The sequence below is a fragment of the Sinocyclocheilus grahami genome, unplaced genomic scaffold (assembly GCF_001515645.1).
Source record: "Sinocyclocheilus grahami isolate Dianchi unplaced genomic scaffold, SAMN03320097.WGS_v1.1 scaffold150.1, whole genome shotgun sequence".
NCBI lineage: Eukaryota > Metazoa > Chordata > Actinopteri > Cypriniformes > Cyprinidae > Sinocyclocheilus > Sinocyclocheilus grahami.
The window spans coordinates 959,504-976,934 of record NW_015505329.1 but is presented as its reverse complement, the minus strand read 5'-3'; the positions used below and the strand labels follow the sequence as shown (position 1 = coordinate 976,934).

Sequence of the window (17,431 nt, the reverse complement as noted above, 5' to 3'; positions counted from 1 at the left end):
CCCACTTTCATAAAGAAATCATCGACTGCAGGAGCTGTCAGTTTTCATAATCAAGCTGCGCCAACCACAAAAGCTCACCTTTGCTTTTAGTAAGCGAGTTGTATTGAATTAATGTGCTTGTCAGAGAGATGTCAAAGGCTTTGAAATGTTCACACGGGCCTTATCAGAGCTGCCACTCACATCCAGCCTGCAGAGGGGTCCTGCGCACTTCTTAAAATGTCCTTCCTTTGCCAAAGGTACGTCCAAGTCACGGGTGGCCATTTTAAATAATAATGCCATAATAAAACTGCAGCCAATGCAAACAAAGGATAAGATTTTGGAATTGAAGTGCAAAATTTTGTCTTTTGTTTCACTCCAATCTAATGTTCAGATCTAGCTTAAAATATAGAGCATGACGCATGCAATGCCAAGGTCATGGGTTCAAATCACAGGGAATGCATGAACTCATGAATGCAAATCAACTTGATTTATTTAAATACTAGGATAAAATGCATTAAAAACAGAAAAAGTGCATTAGATCAAATATGGTTTACAGTTATTATTCATATATATATACATACACACACAAATTTTTTTTTTATATAAAAAACAAATGAAGTATGTTTAACAAGTATGAAATAGTATGTTATACTATTTCAGTCTTTCTACTTAAAAATCTCATATTAATTCAATGTGTTACTTACAACTAACAATTTCTAAGTGAGAATTAAACAGAAAAAGTGCATTAAAAGCACCTAAGAGTTCACAATGCATTTCCTGCCAAAACTGATTTCTTAAGGGTCAGATCTGCTAAATTAACACTGAAACCGTCTAAACTGCAAGACTTCTTGCCTCTACATGCAGAGATTTGAGCAGATTTTCATTTAGCCTTTAATATTTCAGCTCGCATTATTTATACAAATATATATACAATCTATACAGAGGGTCATGGGTTCAAATCACAGCAAATGCATGAACCGATGAATGCAATGCAAGTCAATTTATATTAATCAAAGGATAAAACATCTGCTAAATGCATAAATGTATTTAAAAAAAAAGACAGATATTCTACCAAAGTGCATTAAATTGCCTTAAAGTCACGTAAGATTTTGCAATGTCTTCTAATGCATAAAACACAGTTCTCAATAAGGGTCAGATCTGCTAAATTCACACTGAAACTGTATAAACTGCAAGACTTCTTTCCTCAGTATGCAGAGAGATGTGAGCAGATTTTTATTTAGCCTTTAATATATCAGCTTGCATTATTGATGGATTTAAAGGAGGCATGATTAAATATAAAGAACGGCACGGCAGTGTGGCAGCTGGAGCTGTGAACCGTGTGTCGAATACAGACGCTTTTATCCGAGGATTTCATTTTGCAAGTTTGTGTATCGAACACTTGACCTAGCAACATGCTTTGCCAGCTCAGCAACGACCACAAGACATTTTAATCCTCAGCAGCTTATTAGTATCATGTACTTTGACTGAAACCAACAAGAAAGTTACCAATTTAAAATGAAGCAATAAGTCTGTAACACAGCAAAAGTAAAGCAGAGCATGTAAAACTACCTTAACCGTGATAAAAACGCTCTGTCTCTAAAGGCAACCAGAAGCAACCTATTGTTAAGTGTATTAACATTACACTGACTTGACCTGCTGGAAAAATAGTTCATTCTGATTCTAAAGACGTAATTTTATTTATATAGCACCAGCTTCACAATGAGTTTAAATTAATAATTTAAATAAATAAATTGAATGCAATATACAAAATAATTAGAAAAAAATGTAAACAAATAAAAAAGATAAATTATTTTAAACACAAAAATGGCAATTAGCAATTCATCCACCAGAAAAGTTGTAATTAGTCTGATCAAATATGGTTTACAGTTATTATTCATATATATATACATACACACACAAATTTTTTTTTTATATAAAAAACAAATGAAGTATGTTTAACAAGTATGAAATAGTATGTTATACTATTTCAGTCTTTCTACTTAAAAATCTCATATTAATTCAATGTGTTACTTACAACTAACAATTTCTAAGTGAGAATTGCTTCAAAATAAATCCTAGTAAACTGTAGCTAGCTAAAATAAAAAACCTGAACTAAAACCAAACTATGCAGAATAAATTTAACTGGTATTACAAAAAAAAAAAAAACTCTTGAAAAGCATTTATATTTGCACATTTTATTACCAAAACGATGGTCAAATCCTGAACGCACAGCTGATTCAAGCCTGTGAATGCACTGTGTATATTGGGTTATTAACTAATGAGACTCACCATAAATAAGCACCACAGACTCTTCGATTGCATGCTGGTAGCTGAACTGCGAGTCCAGCAGGGCTCGGCTGACAAAAGAGCCGTAGTACGTTGACTGATACCAGCCGACGTGGAGATGGTCGATGTTCACATGCCGGAGACTCCTCATCATCTCCATCTGGTATTGAACTGGAAACGATGAAGAAAAAAAGCACAAGAGAGAGAAAATGAGTTTATATCTGCTTTATGAGAAATGATTGTGCTGGGTAAAGAAAGTTTGACATTTCCAGGGCCATTCACTAGTCAAAGCAAAAGGCTTCAAGCTGGTGCATCATGGGAGAGCATAAGAGTGAGATACTAGAAGAACAATGGCTGGGTGGATTCCCAATATAACATTTTCCCAGTGCACATTCATTTGACCAAAAGCACAATACTAATGCAGTGACTTCCCAACGGTGTTTGATGGATTAGACATATTATTTTAAGCTTCATCTAACATGCTCCATTATAACTCGCATACATCCAGTTATTGCACAGATATGATAAAAATGTAACAGAGATTAGGCATGTTTAAAATCGACTGTAGAAAAAGAATAATAATTTGAAAACACAACCATAAAAATCTACCTCTGATTACCATTAAACTGATTTCTTTAAATGCCGTAAATACATAATTCAATATCATAAAGATTAAAAATATGAAATCAATAAAAATAAAAAAAATCATATGATAAATTAAACTACTACATACATTACAAAAAATAAATTAGAATAAAAAAAAAAAAAGTAAAATTGTGTTTATAGTCACGCACTTATAATGCAAGGTATTACAGAGTTTAAAAGTGGAAACATGAAGCTTGTATCTCCGTTAAAGCGCTAACAAATTCTTCCTGCCAAACAAGTGTTACTGTAAAGTTGTCAAACCATGCTTTCAGCAGTCAGACTACATTTCCAGGCAGATGAACTTTAGTTATGCAGATGCTTGCCTTAGCAAACAACGCTAATAAACCCCAGCCCACCTCCTATGAACACCACATCCTAATTCGATAAGTCTCAATACAAATTGTAAGTGCACTGTCTGTAAAAACTGCAAGCCTCTGCAAAATTGCTCGAGTGATCTGGCACAGCCAGACAGGAGAAAAGAGAGAAGAAGGGCAGCAGATTATGGGGAGAGATGTCAGCTCTTCAGAATGCCGGGTGAAGAGGGGACAGCGGTGAACTTTAACAAGGATTTACACAGGGACAGCTCACTTTCGGCTGGAGGAGCACGAATGTCACATCTGCAGGAGAGGAGAGAGGCAGATGAATCGGTCTGAACAAACGAAGCAGACTCCACACCTCGACTCAGATGTAGCTGCTTATAAATAAACCCTACTGGGAGGCAAGCAAATGTGCAGTGCACACTCCAGGAGACAGTGTTAAAGAGAGTGGGCATCTTTCGGATGAAGTCGATTCAAATCCATGCACTGGGGTAAGTATAATTGCCTGTGCCAGCTTTTCCAGGCAGTTGGTGGAGCAGGATAGAGAACCGTGGGATGAGGAACGGTCGGGTCGCCTCCTGTTGAAGAGCAGGATCCTGACATGCTGTCACCACTCTGAGACTATATGGGATCCCAGCTCCCTGGATGAAAGCAAAAGAAAAGAAATTGCCTTGAACAACAAAAAGTTGTTGGAGCGCCATGTTTTTTCTCCAGACAGAAGATGGGACTGACAGCGCTCTACCCAAATGCAGATCTGCAAATGCAATTCTAGGCAACATGTTGCAAGTCTTGTTGAACATAATTATGTGTGCTACTGGTGGTAACAAACCTCTCGAGTAGTCAAGGGAGCAATAGAGCTAATTTCAATAGCCTGGGTCAGTAACCCTGATGTGTAATTCTCGCAGCTAGATATAAACAAGTCGACTTGTTGAGCGATATTCTCTTTAAATGGTTGCTCTGCTATTATAGTAGTTGACCTGAAAGAAAAAACTGGACATACAAGACATTTACACTACTGAACATACATCTCTATTTACACTAGAGATCACATCCATGTTAAGAAAACTGTGTGCACTTGAACTCTGACACATTTCAAAACACGACAATAAACAAGAACTTGCTTGCATATGGCTAGACGTATTTTGTTCAACTTGCATAGAGTATGTCTTGTGCCTTCCAGCATTATTACAGTCTTGGAAACACAAAACAAGATAATCCAAAGACACATAACGGTTACTGACTGACTGAATCTGTTTGTGGACTGGCAAACACTCAACAGGTGTTTCTGAGGCTTTCTTGACCAGAGCCATAACACCCAACGTCACAAGAGCCACAAGACGCTGCAAATCAGACAGCTCCTCCACAGACACAATATTTCACCAAACAAACAAAATCTCATCAAATATCAAGATTACGCCTCAGAGTTCCCGTTAGGGCTGTGTATCACCAGCAAAGTCACGATACGATGCGTATCACGATACAGAGACCACGATACGATACGGGACTGCACAGAATTTCGGGACTACAAGAATTTAGTAAAACAGCTGTTTATTAAACACTGCATACCATAGGGCCGTTGCTAACTATTGGCAGAACAGGCAGTTGACCTCTGCATTATGAAGGGCCTCTATAACTGTACCACAGTACAATAACCTTTACATTGGGCACTCCCCACCAGGTACAATATTCTGATTGTTTGCATCTTGTTTTTAAGCCCATAAATAATAATGTACTCGTTCTAATAATTTTATATTGCAATGTACTCATTCTGATATATTAAAATCATCTTAACATTGCTGGTAGGTTATCATTGCACAAATCAACACATTCAAATCATTTAAAAAATAAAAATTAGAAGAGTTCTAAACGAATGCGCGGTCTTCACTGTTAATATCGTTTCTAAAGCAATTAAAGCCACAGCTTCACTGCTAATAGAGAAACACGGCAAAAGGGTGGTAATTCATACATACACAGCCTCTCTCTCTCACGCTCTCTCATAAATGAACACTTGATAAACTACACTTTTCCGATAATAGAATATTGAAGTGGAATTCGCTAAACTGCAAGCTAACCGGTGTCTTCAGAAAGCACGCGCGTTTATCCACAGTGGAGAGAGCGCGTGCACATGGTTGCCACGTTGACAAAGATAAGTAGCACACTTAGCAGATATTTCCGTATTGCGCAAGTGGGGAGCTCTGTTTCAGGCATTATGTCTCTTTTTATCAGGCAACCCCAGTTGTGTTCCTCTGAGGCCAGATTAAACCTCGTTGTATTATGCTCTATTCATTATTTTTTAGAAACCTTGCACTTTTCTACTCCGTTTTAAACTGTGTTCTTGTATTCAAATTAGGTGCGGTCCACTGCAGCACACGTGCTGCGATATCGATACAGGGCCAGCAGTATCGATACTTGTGATAATAGAATATTGAAGTGGAATTCGCTAAACTGCAAGCTAACCGGTGTCTTCAGAAAGCACGCGCGTTTATCCACAGTGGAGAGAGCGTGTGCACATGGTTGCCACGTTGACAAAGATAAGTAGCACACTTAGCAGATATTTCCGTATTGCGCAAGTGGGGAGCATTATGAAAATGCGTTTCAGGCATTATGTCTCTTTTTATCAGGCAACCCCAGTTGTGTTCCTCTGAGGCCAGATTAAACCTCTTTGTATTATGCTCTATTCATTATTTTTTAGAAACCTTGCACTTTTCTACTCCGTTTTAAACTGTGTTCTTGTATTCAAATTAGGTGCGGTCCACTGCAGCACACGTGCTGCGATATCGATACAGGGCCAGCAGTATCGATACTTGTGTAGCGAATCAGCTCATGGGAAATATGAATAATTAACCATAACTAATTATGATTAATTATTAATATTTTAAATCGACTAAGTTTGATACTTGCGTATGTCTGAAAAAGATTCCTGATGCAATCTTAAGGTCCAAGATCTTGCTGAAATTAGTTGATGAAAAGAACCAGTTTGAGTCAGAGTCTTTGGTGAATGGAAAGTCGAGGCCGAAAGGCCTGGCACAAGCTTTGGTATCCTGAAGCGTTCTCTCACATTTTCTTAGCTTCTGGCCGAACCACCGACTGAGGCGGGTCCCTGGAGCCGGGCCTTTAAGGTCGGAGGAGATCTCCGCCTTTCAAGATGGGCTTGTCCCATGAGCACAATGGAATTTCCGAGCGGGAGGTGGCAATTGCTGGAGGGTTTACGACCCTTTGTTGTCGAAGCATGGTAATTTGCAAATGGATTTAAATCGAAATTATTAACGATTCTCAGGGCCCTAATATATATTGCCTATGTACCACCATATAATATACACGCTTGTTTCGATCATACGAAGGCAAATTCATAGATACTAAACAAGGTAAGATTACATATAGTGAAAAGGTGGTTTATCGTAAGCATGAATAAAAATAGTCTATAATACAACAGATTAAATACAACACAGCAATAATATACACACTGGCCTGAAGAAAATGGGTGTTCATTCAAAGAAGGTTTTCCTATGAATTAATTAGTAGAAAAGTCCATTTCTCCTGTGCATTTGTGTCCCTTTGTTTCTGGAGAAAGCAGAATGAGAGCCGGCTCGCATTCCACAAGGTTGTAAATGTATCGGGTTACCATGAAACCAGGGTCTTGTTCGGCGTCCTGGGGTGTTACAAAGTATTTGTGAAATCTAGCTAACAAAATATATATTGTGTGTTGGGAGTGTTCCAGACGCTACACTTGTATCGTCAGATCTCTGTGACGATACATCGTTGTATCGATGTATCGAACACAGCACTAGTTCCCGTGCGTATAAAGGACAAACTCAAGTCTAAAACTGGTGTTGGCTTAAGAAAAAAAGTAATATCAGATGAGACCCCTTAACCATAATATTTCCCAGTGGAGACTGAAATCTCAATCTAATCCATGCGGGAAAGCATGTGCAAAACTCAAACATAATGCAAAACATTGGCTTGCCTTAAAGGCACAGCTGCTCTTGTGCCGTAGAGCCAGCTTGAGAAAAGCACAATAAAGTGGAAGAACTATTCTTCATTTCCGTTCCATGCTTCAAGCAGCACTCTCGGGACTCAGCGGCAGATGATATTCCTCCGAGAAGAGCACTTCCACCAATCGTGCGGAACGCCGCGCCCGGTGAAACTTTTCCTTTTGCTATTCCACGCCCATCCCATTCCACTCCTCTGAAGGCAGGTGACTGGCAGCCTACACATCCAGCGATCGGTCCCGGGGCTGCTTGCGTGGAATAAATTCAGCACAAGCGTTTGCTTTGGCAAATTCGAGCGTGCCCACCAGGCCTAACAACTAAATTCATCACCGTGAGGTCCTGACAGGCGACGCTGAATATGAATGAGACACTGAGATGTAATTTGTTCCGAAACTCTTGGTTGGCTTCCTCCAAGCGAATGCACAAGGGGGCGACGTTTTAAAGAACTAAATTGAAGCCAAACAAGCGATTCAAATCTTCAAGCCTCAAAATAAACACTCTCACGGCCCCGCTTCTAGTGAAAAGACAGTTCTGCCATAGTAAACAATCCCTACAGTGCTGTAAAAGCTGATAGGTATGAGGCAATACATTCAACACAAGATGCTATTTGCATTCCCATGGAAGCCTCACAATGACACTTTCTTCATATGAAACCCTCTAAAAATATCCATGCTAAATGAGGTGCGGACGAGGAAACGTTTACACAACTTTTACAATAGTCACCAAAGGAAAGGTAAAGCATGAAACACAGACTTTGTGTTGCAACAATGAACACAATGGCTTTTACATATCCAGTAACACACTCAATGTTGTGTTTGGGGTGAAAATCCGGCATCTAATATGGGATGCAAATGCATCAGTCCTCAGTTTCAAAACAAAACGGAAAACACTTAAGAGCAAGGGTGCTCCCTTTGCATAAATGCCTTTTGAACAGGGGTATTTCATGGCGATAACTCACTCCCTTGATCTTCACAGAAAGCACAAGTCTCATTTAAGCCGGGCTGGCACGGAAAGCTGGGATTGCAATGCATTGCATCCCATTGTTGCGGCGGCTAAAGGTTCTCATTGTGGCTGTATAATTCAAAGGCTTTTGTGCGCAACCGGCACTTGAGGGTCAAACCCCACCCGACCCGAATAACTTAAGACTCTGTTATGCCACCACGGGAAGGTACATTAAATTTCATGATACATTGGGTTCTGCTGTCAAGCCTCGAGTGTGAAACACAAGCCGCGTAAGACACAAAGACGTCATTACCTGGATGAGCGGTGACATTTGATTTGTCAGCGACTGTGCCGGAAAATTCTTCCCCTGACAAAATCCGCCATTAGGCCAACACGGGCCTTCTATGTACAGTGGCACAGGTAATAAGAGCTCGTGTCACGCTGGAGAATAATTTATTGCCTTTTGTGGGGCTTGATTTCTTAGTGTCAGGGCAACCATGAATTTCGTTTGGAAAGCAGGCCCGTCAAACATGAGAGCAATAACTGGCGTCTGGAATTGCACGCTTTCACATCCACCACTTCTCGGGTCATGTACCGCTCAGGAACACATTGTAATTCATCAAGGCTTGGAGTTGCAAATGGATTGCTTATTATTGGCCAGGGTTGATAGACTGAGCCGTAGGCTAGAAGACATGAAGTATAATGCCAGCACAATTTCATTCGACAATTTTTCTGCACGTCCATTAGCAGCCTGGCACCACCAAACAGAAGCAGCATACGAAATGAAACATCAAGAGCAAGTTTTGCACCGCAGGTCCATCTGTAATGTGTTCTCACACGCTTCCAAATACTCACAACACGCATCAGATTTACGACCAATTCGCCATAGTGCAAGAACCAGCCAAGGACCCACAGCGAGGCAAGATGTTCTTGATCATGTCAGATAGGAGTATCAGAGGAATATCGGAGAACATTGAATTCCTTGGAGAATTTGCAAAGATGTCCGATTGCAGGCACTCCAACAGCAATAACCTGTTTGGGTTCAATAATATTGACCGAAGGTAAAAAAAGAAAAGGGAGAAATATGACTTGAAAAAAAATGAAAAGATTGGAATAAAAAAAATTTAAAAAAAAGTTGAAATGAACCATTAATGGAGAATAAATGCAAGAATTTTTTAAAGAGAAATTCATGTGTTTTGGATCAATAATACTGATCAAAGAATGACTTCAAATGGAAAAAAAGTGACTTTAAAAAATGAATAAAATTGGAATTTAAAAAATAATTGACTTTGTTGAAATGCACCACTAGGGTTTGGCAATTAGACGATGCCTTCGTCCTGTACATAACTTCGTCCAGTTATGTACAGACATCACAATGTCGAGCCGGCATCATGATTTCACCTTGAAAATTGAGTAAGATTGGAATTTTAAAAATAAAAAAAATGACCACTACTAAAATGAAATGCGCCACTAAAGGAGAACAAATGCAAGAAGAAATATACTTTTTTAAAAGACATTTTCACCTGTTTGTATCCAATAATACTGCTCAAAGGTTACAAAGAATGACTTAAAATGGCGGAAATGTGACTAGAAAAAATAAGATTGGAATTTTAAAGATAAATGACTTTGTTGAAACCACTAATGGAGAATAAATCCAAGAAAATGTCATTTATTAAAAATAATAAAAATGAAGCAATCAATCAATTTAATAGATTTGACATTAACATGCTAAAAAGGATTTTGAGTATATCAGCTTTTCTGAAAAACTAAATTTGCTCAGAAACTGTTTAGTTCCAATTGGAAAAGAAACAGTCCATCAAACCAGAGATTGTATGATAAATCATTTAAGATGAAACTGCACTGAAAGTTTTACATTATTGTATTAATTGTACACTGTTAAAAATGATTGTAATTTTAACAGTAAAATATTGTAAAGACGCTACAGAAAAAAACTTAATAGGTTAACAGTAAGTTCCCATACTATATACAGGGGAAAACTGTAAAAGATCTAAACAGATATTTCATTGAATTGTACAGTAAAATGCTGTTAATTGTAAAATTTTTAGAAGTAAAAAAAGAACAAATCAACGCTTACCGTAAAAAACTGTAAACTTACATTCCCAGAATTCCCTGCGTGACACTCCACATAATATCCATTTATAATTGTTCGCCCAAGACTTACAACCACTACGAACAGCTTCATCTACACCTACAAATTTGCACAGCCCAAGATTCATGCCTCAAATAACCATAATAGCCACGCTAATGATTAGACAAATTACAACCATATTCAGCCCGACAAGTAAATCCAGAGCCTCCAAGGATAATCATCATGAATTCCAACTTTATTTTCCTCCCAGTGAACCTTGAGAATAAGCCCCAACCATACCGAAAGACAATGTCACGGCTCCTTCAGGCCGCAGCAGTGACAATCAAACGGATAGAGATCTGCATTATGCATGCGTCTCAGCCTTCCAAAGCTGCAATTCTCTAATTTGATATGGCAGTGTGGCCTGCGTGATGGTACTGCAAAATGGGCAATCTGAAACACCAGCTTTATCCCAAAAAAAGATTAAACCAGATGATTTGAAACCACCGCTGTGCACGTTCAACCAACAAAGGTCAACACTGGGCCCTCTGACACCCACCATTCTTCCATTTGGAATAACAAGATCCCTCCCGTCGTGACAATCTACTGCGTCACTGCTTCCACCCAGCAAGTCTGCCAACACCAGATGAAGCTGCAGTATGGAAAAATGGGATCCTTGTTCACTAAGCACAAACCACAGCGAGAATTAATACAGAGACAGCAGGCCAACAACATTACCTCACTTTAGAGCATCGTGGACATTAGTCAGGGTAAACACTCTTTAATTTAACACAAATAAAAATTAAGCTGTGAGGGACAGATATTAGTGTCAACCATTTAGACAACAAAAAAATCTGTTCATCTAGAGTTGCAACCAGAGTTGTGCACAAATCAGCGGTGAGGAACTGGCTCCTGCTCAATTAATCAGACTGAATATGAATTTAATTGGCAGCAGGACGTTCAGTTAGAAACTGAGTGCAAATAACAGGAAGAGGAATTTCTGACAGGTAATGGATTCCGTAAAGTTTTTCCACCTCAGTGAACAAGCTAACTTATTAAATATGATGAAAAACAAACTAAGTACACATTTCAACAGATGACATTTCCAACCTATCTAGCCTGAAACCTAAGACTTTTAAACGTTTTTCAAAACTTTCAAAGACAACATTTAAAGTTTGTCTTGAAAGACATTGCTTTTTCAATTCAATTTTACTTGTATAACACTTTTCACAAGATGTAGTTTCAAAGCAGCTTTACAGAAAATGCTTTTTTCAGTGTTACAATTGTGCCATTCTGTTTTGGTTTTTGAAATTTGTTTTAATTCTACCTTTTTACATTCAAAGACAAACTGCATTCAAATACAAACTGAATTCAAATTCAGTCCCTGAATTTGAAAGTCATTCTCAATTAAATTTTAAATGGCGCAATGGCTCAACAACCCTGTTTGCCCCATTCCTAAGTTTTTAAATGACTCGCCACCAGTGTTAAGTCGAAGAATTAGTAAAGCTTTTAAAAACGAGTCTTAAGACATTTGGTTCCATTCTGTTTTGTTCCATCTAGCTGTTTTGCACAGATTAATGTAGTGTTGGGTCCAAGTCCACCATGTCGAAATCCCAGTCTTTTACCAACTGGAATGGAAGACGTTTATGACGTTGATGATTTTTTTACCTTTCATTTTAAAAATTACAGATTCATCTGTACTCTGAAAAATGTCTGTGCCCAAAATGTCTGTCAAAATTGAATACAAGTCCACTCGAGTCCATCGAGTTCATTCATAATGGCAGTCAAGAGTCCAAGTATCCCAAATCTACAATGCGTCTTACAGAAATGTCACATGTCCAGCCAAGACATGAACCTGCAGCCAGCCTAAAGACCAATTAGTTTCAAAAAGTAGTTTTGCACACCTTAACTAAGACCCAAGAAAAATTGCATCCACCCCAGCAAAGGTCCCCAGTAGATGCTGCAGCATGTCAAGCTCATTGTGGATTCAACAGTCGATGGGAAGATAATAAAAGCACATTCTTCATGAGACGGCAACTAGAAGGCATGGGAAATCTCAGAAAGAGTGCGAGCCGGTGCTGGCGCCTGTGCCCGAAGACGGTCCGTGAGGACAATCCTGTGGGACCGGCGAGGTGCGCGGTGAAAAGAAAGAGAAGTAAAAGGAGGGGCGAAACACAACAGCTTGAATGATGGGATGTATTTGTCAAATGAAGGGTTGCTCTGGTCGACTCTCGTCCCATTAGAGCACAAGATATTGACTCGTATAAAACAGGCTGATGTTTATTTTCCCCTCTGCTTTTCTGCAGTGGTGGCAGCGCTGCATCAGGGTGTCAGGCACTCACAGGTCTCTCTTAACTAAGATTGATCGCAGCTAATCTGCGATGCCCGGTGGAACATGGAACAAAGCGATCCTCAGATCCTATTATGCAGCTGCTCGTGAGGAGAAAATTAGCTGGCTTGCTTCGCCGATGCGGGACGAGTCGCGGGAGCTCGATATGTTGTTTGCTTCCAGTCACACATGCATCCGTCAATAAGACAGCGAGAAAACATGTGCGCCGGCGTGTGTCACCATGACACTCCCTCTGCATTTCACTCAATCCCCATCCCTCCTGCTGGCTGAGAAAGGAGAACAGTAGGAAATGCATGCGCTCACTCGCTCCCTCCGAACGCCGTCCTGGTGCACATCTGCAAATGGCGGATGATTTCAAATTTCACACTTGTTCTGCAGAAAGCACGGCTGGCGAGCCTCTAATTACCGGTAGGATTTCAAGTGCCGCTACAAGAAGATTCAATACAACTTACATTGGCACAACATCAGAATAACAAGGACGAGCGCTCTGGCATGCTAGGACGGAAAGGGATTCGCTCGTTCCTCATTGTTTGACGCAACAACAGGCACAAAAAGGGCCTCTTTTCACATCTGCAGAAGGACTGGATCTTATCTGGACTTTAGAGGAGGACAAACACAACAATGAATCGCGTGGTTTAACATGAACATCATATTTCAAGTAATCAATTAAGCGGGAACCCTCTAGGGAGGCGAAACACACCAAGTATTTTACGCAGTAGTGCCTTCTGGCTGCCTGCTGGATGAAATATGGCCCGCCCTCCGGAGAAGTAGATTATAACAAGCATTAGCCAACAGCCACTATAATAGCTGCTGTCATTGGTTTACATTATAATACTATTATTAGTTTTGTGTTTGACATCTTTACTACTAGAAACTGCGTCGATGTCTATAAACATTTTGGTAGAACTTTACAAGTTTATTCAAAATTCAATGTTTACAAGCATGCTAAAGCAGTATTACTTTCGGAAAAGAAAAAGAGATTTGTTTAAAAGGGTTTTAGTGGTCATGATGTCATTAGGGAGACAATGAAGGGTCGTTGAGCATCTTTGACAAAAGAAAATCAAAGTAAAATTGCAGCTGACTGGATTTAACCAAAAATGACTAATGACTTGGATGACAGTCGAATTGGATGAAATGTTTGTAACAATTTACAATAAAGTAAATTTTGTTCATGTATATAAGGTATCATGAATTAATGAACATATTTTTACAACATTCATTTAATGTGCATTGTTACTCAATGTTAACTAAATTTAATTTATACAAAATTAAATGAACAATAGCCATTTTCAATGCAAGATCAAAGATACAAGCAGACAAATAGGCTTCTTTGAAAATTACAATAAAACTATACAAAATCTTACAAGATTCCTACATAGTTTTCTGATGAAAAATGTTAACATACTGGAAAAAACTGAATTGCTTAAATGAAAATGCTTAAAATTGAAAAATTAGCACAAACACAAAAAAATTTTAATTCAAAACATCATTCAAAATGTAACTGACAGCAAAGATGGCGTCAAAATATTTGAATACTGAATTCCTATTTTATTTGAATATAGAATTACAATTGGTCAATTTAAACACTTGACCTTTACACTGACAAAAGAAGTGTCAAGTTTTGTGTTGATTCTCATGCACTGTATAATGCATAATACATGACACGTCACATTTTTTTCAGCTAGAACTAAAGCCTAAATTCCCTAAAAATGAACAAGATTCTTCTGCTGACATGCAAGCACTGCCATTTCCTTCTGGAAATGCAAATCTGGTTTGTAGATTTTAATTATCCAACGTGATACGATTGTGACATGTCAGTTCACAGCCTTTCATAATCTGACAGATGGCGCTTAATTCTGTTGACGTTCTGGCAAAGTGCAACTTCAAGTGCTCTGTTGCTGTTCAGCTGCAATGCTAATTTAGAAAATACACTCTGCCTGCCACCACTTTTTCGATCACTATTGACAATCACTTTTTCAGTCTGCAATGATCCAATTGACGCAACCATTGAAATGCAAATTTTTACATTTTACAATCATATGAATCACAATTGTCAAAACATGTCAGTGTGGAGAACAATTTACATTATACGGTATACTTTTTTTTTCTTCATTAATGTACACACAGCACCCCATATTGACAGACAATGATTTTAAATGTCATTGCATTTATACTTCCTAAGAAGAGACTGAGAGACTGTCCTTGCAAAAAGCAGTTTGTACCTGGTGGATTTAGATCTGAGCAAACCTAGAAAATTCATAGAAATTTCCATGATTCTTCCAGGCCCGAAAATAACAAGAAACCTTATTTCTACAAGCCAGGTTTGCTGTATGTGCAAAGGGACATAAGAGTGATAGAAAAATATAGACATCAGTGGCACCCTGGGACATGACTTCATACCTTCAAACGCTTCCCTTCATCTGACTCTGGAGTCACAGTGGCGTGATTCCCGGAAGATACTTGCTAGTCACTGAGGCTGATCTTCCTGCACTTGTGATTAATTATGCCTTGAGAGGTGCAGAGCAATCTACTAAAACCCTGGACAGGACACATTCAGTGGTGGCATCAGGGACCATTAATAAATCAGGCCATTTAAGTAGAAGATGGGAACACTGCCAGGGTCATGATGGCGGGCCACGTCCCCTGAGAAACCAAACGGGAAATGGATCGTGATTCCTCACTGATTAGCTTACCCTTAAGGTGCGCATTAGAGGCCAGGGGTTCAGGTGTCTGATTGTTCTTAAGGTTTCTCAGCCAGTGGTTCAAGAAACCTCTAGGGATTTACAATGAAACTGCTGGAGTTTCATCAGATCACAGTCAAATGCCAAAGTCAAATTCAATTAAATTTGAAAAATGTGGGTTTTATTTAAAAGACAGACATGACTTAACGTGAATCAATATGAAGGACTTGGAGTGTCACTTAAATTTGCAACTAATTATATAATTTCATTGCAAAACAGCAACTAGTGTTTTTTTTTTAAAGGGGTCATATGATGCTGCTAAAAAGAACATTATTTTGTGTATTTGGTGTAATGAAATGTGTTTATGCGGTTTAAAGTAAAAAAAAAACACATTATTTTCCACATACTGTACATTATTGTTTCTCCTCTATGCCCCGCCTTTCTGAAACGCGTCGATTTTTACAAAGCTCATCGGTCTGAAAAAGCGAGGTGTGCTGTGATTGACCAGCTATCCAGTGCGTTATGATTGGCCGAATACCTCAAGTGTGAGACGGAAATGTTACGCCCCTCACATACTGTTGATGCCGTGTCCGGCCGGAGCAACGAGACATAAACATTAAAACCCATTACAAACGAGGCATTTGTTGCATCCAGTGGGGACATAATTACTGATTATAATGACTTATACTGTCTTTTTACGCGTTGCGTTGCATTGCATCGCGCCGCGTAAACATAAAACTCTGTCTGCATTTGTGATCGGAGAAATGACAAACAACAAGTGCTACTCTACTGCCCAAAACTCGCGTTTGAATCATTAGTGGCAACAAAAAACACAGCGGCCTAGCGTGAGGGGAAGCCCCGGCTTAGTGTGCGCTGAGGCCGGGATAGAGTGAGCTGAGGCGTGCTGGACTCAGCTTTGTCCACGGTGAAAGTTGATGTATTTCCTCAGCGACCAGCACAGATCAGCTCTAGGCATGACGAAGCGGATATCGTCCTCTTTTGGAAGACCAAACAAAGTAGTTTCACTTTCACAACGAATCACACAGCGCCTTCATGACATGGCTGCACCGTCAACAATACTACAGCGAGAATAAAAGTTACGCCTTCTTTCTTCACGTGAACATTTGGGCGGCGTTATGCAAATCTTCCCAGATCGTGACGTAGGTATGTGGGGGCGTGTTAAAACGAGCGGTTTTAGGTAGGCGTGGTTAACTCTGAACTTTTATAAAGAATATCTCTTTGGTTTTGAGACTTTAGTGTTTGCAACTTTACAGATCTTCTTTATGCACCAAGAGCTTGTAACACTCCAAAGAGAAAGGAAAATTTTAAATCGTATCATATGACCCCTTTAATATATAAAATGTATTCACTACATTTGACTGCATTTTTAAATATGAATTAAACCAATTTCAAATACATCCATCTATTTGCAATTTGAAACATTTCCAATTAATTCAGTAGTAAATCATTAGCAAAAGAACCTTGAATGACTCTTTGGAACTAGAAATTACGGCTTTGGCCTGTCATCTCCACTTCTAAGTTTCTCACAGAAAATGGAGGAACTGGTCTATACTGGGCTCAAACTCTCCCACTCTTTCGCTGCAAGTCCCAGAATATCAACTAAAAAACGGCGGGCCCCACTACCACCGAAGCCTGTGGGCCCAGCTCGCCCTCCTCCTCCTGTGAGAGCTCTCCGGCCACTGCCACAACGCCAGGGCCCAAACCCTCCATCTGCTGTAGGTGAACCAAAAACAACTGATAACAGCTCTCAGTGATATGTGTCGGGTCCCCGCTATGATAGCAGCAACATTCACTAGGGCGGTGCAATTAATCGAATGCGATTGTCATGCGCATCTCGTCAGTAAATCCGGTTCCGTGATTGGTAGTAAATCGCCATCACCTGCTTTCAGATGGAGCAGCATTTACTACACAGAGCCGTAGTTCACTGACAAGCTAGGCGATATTGCATTCATAATCGAATGCGATTCATCTGCGATTATGATTATCTCTGTGCAGTGAATGCCGCTCAATCTGAAAGCAGGTGATGGAGATTTACTACTAATCACAGGACCGGCTTTACTGACTAGATGCGCATGACAATCGCATGCGATTAATTGCACAGCCCTAACATTCACAAATGTTTACAGAACAAG

At 39.4% G+C, this 17,431-nt stretch overlaps 1 protein-coding gene across 1 annotated transcript in view; it reads right to left on the bottom strand.

The window, feature by feature from the left end:
- LOC107592121 (eukaryotic translation initiation factor 3 subunit H-A) overlaps positions 1 to 17,431 on the bottom strand; it is a 76,319-nt gene that overhangs the window by 25,511 nt on the left and 33,377 nt on the right. Inside the window, exon 3 of the mRNA XM_016281506.1 lies at positions 2,269 to 2,436. Within this exon, the coding sequence (XP_016136992.1) occupies positions 2,269 to 2,436 (168 nt within the window). The remainder of the gene's footprint in view (positions 1 to 2,268; positions 2,437 to 17,431) is intronic.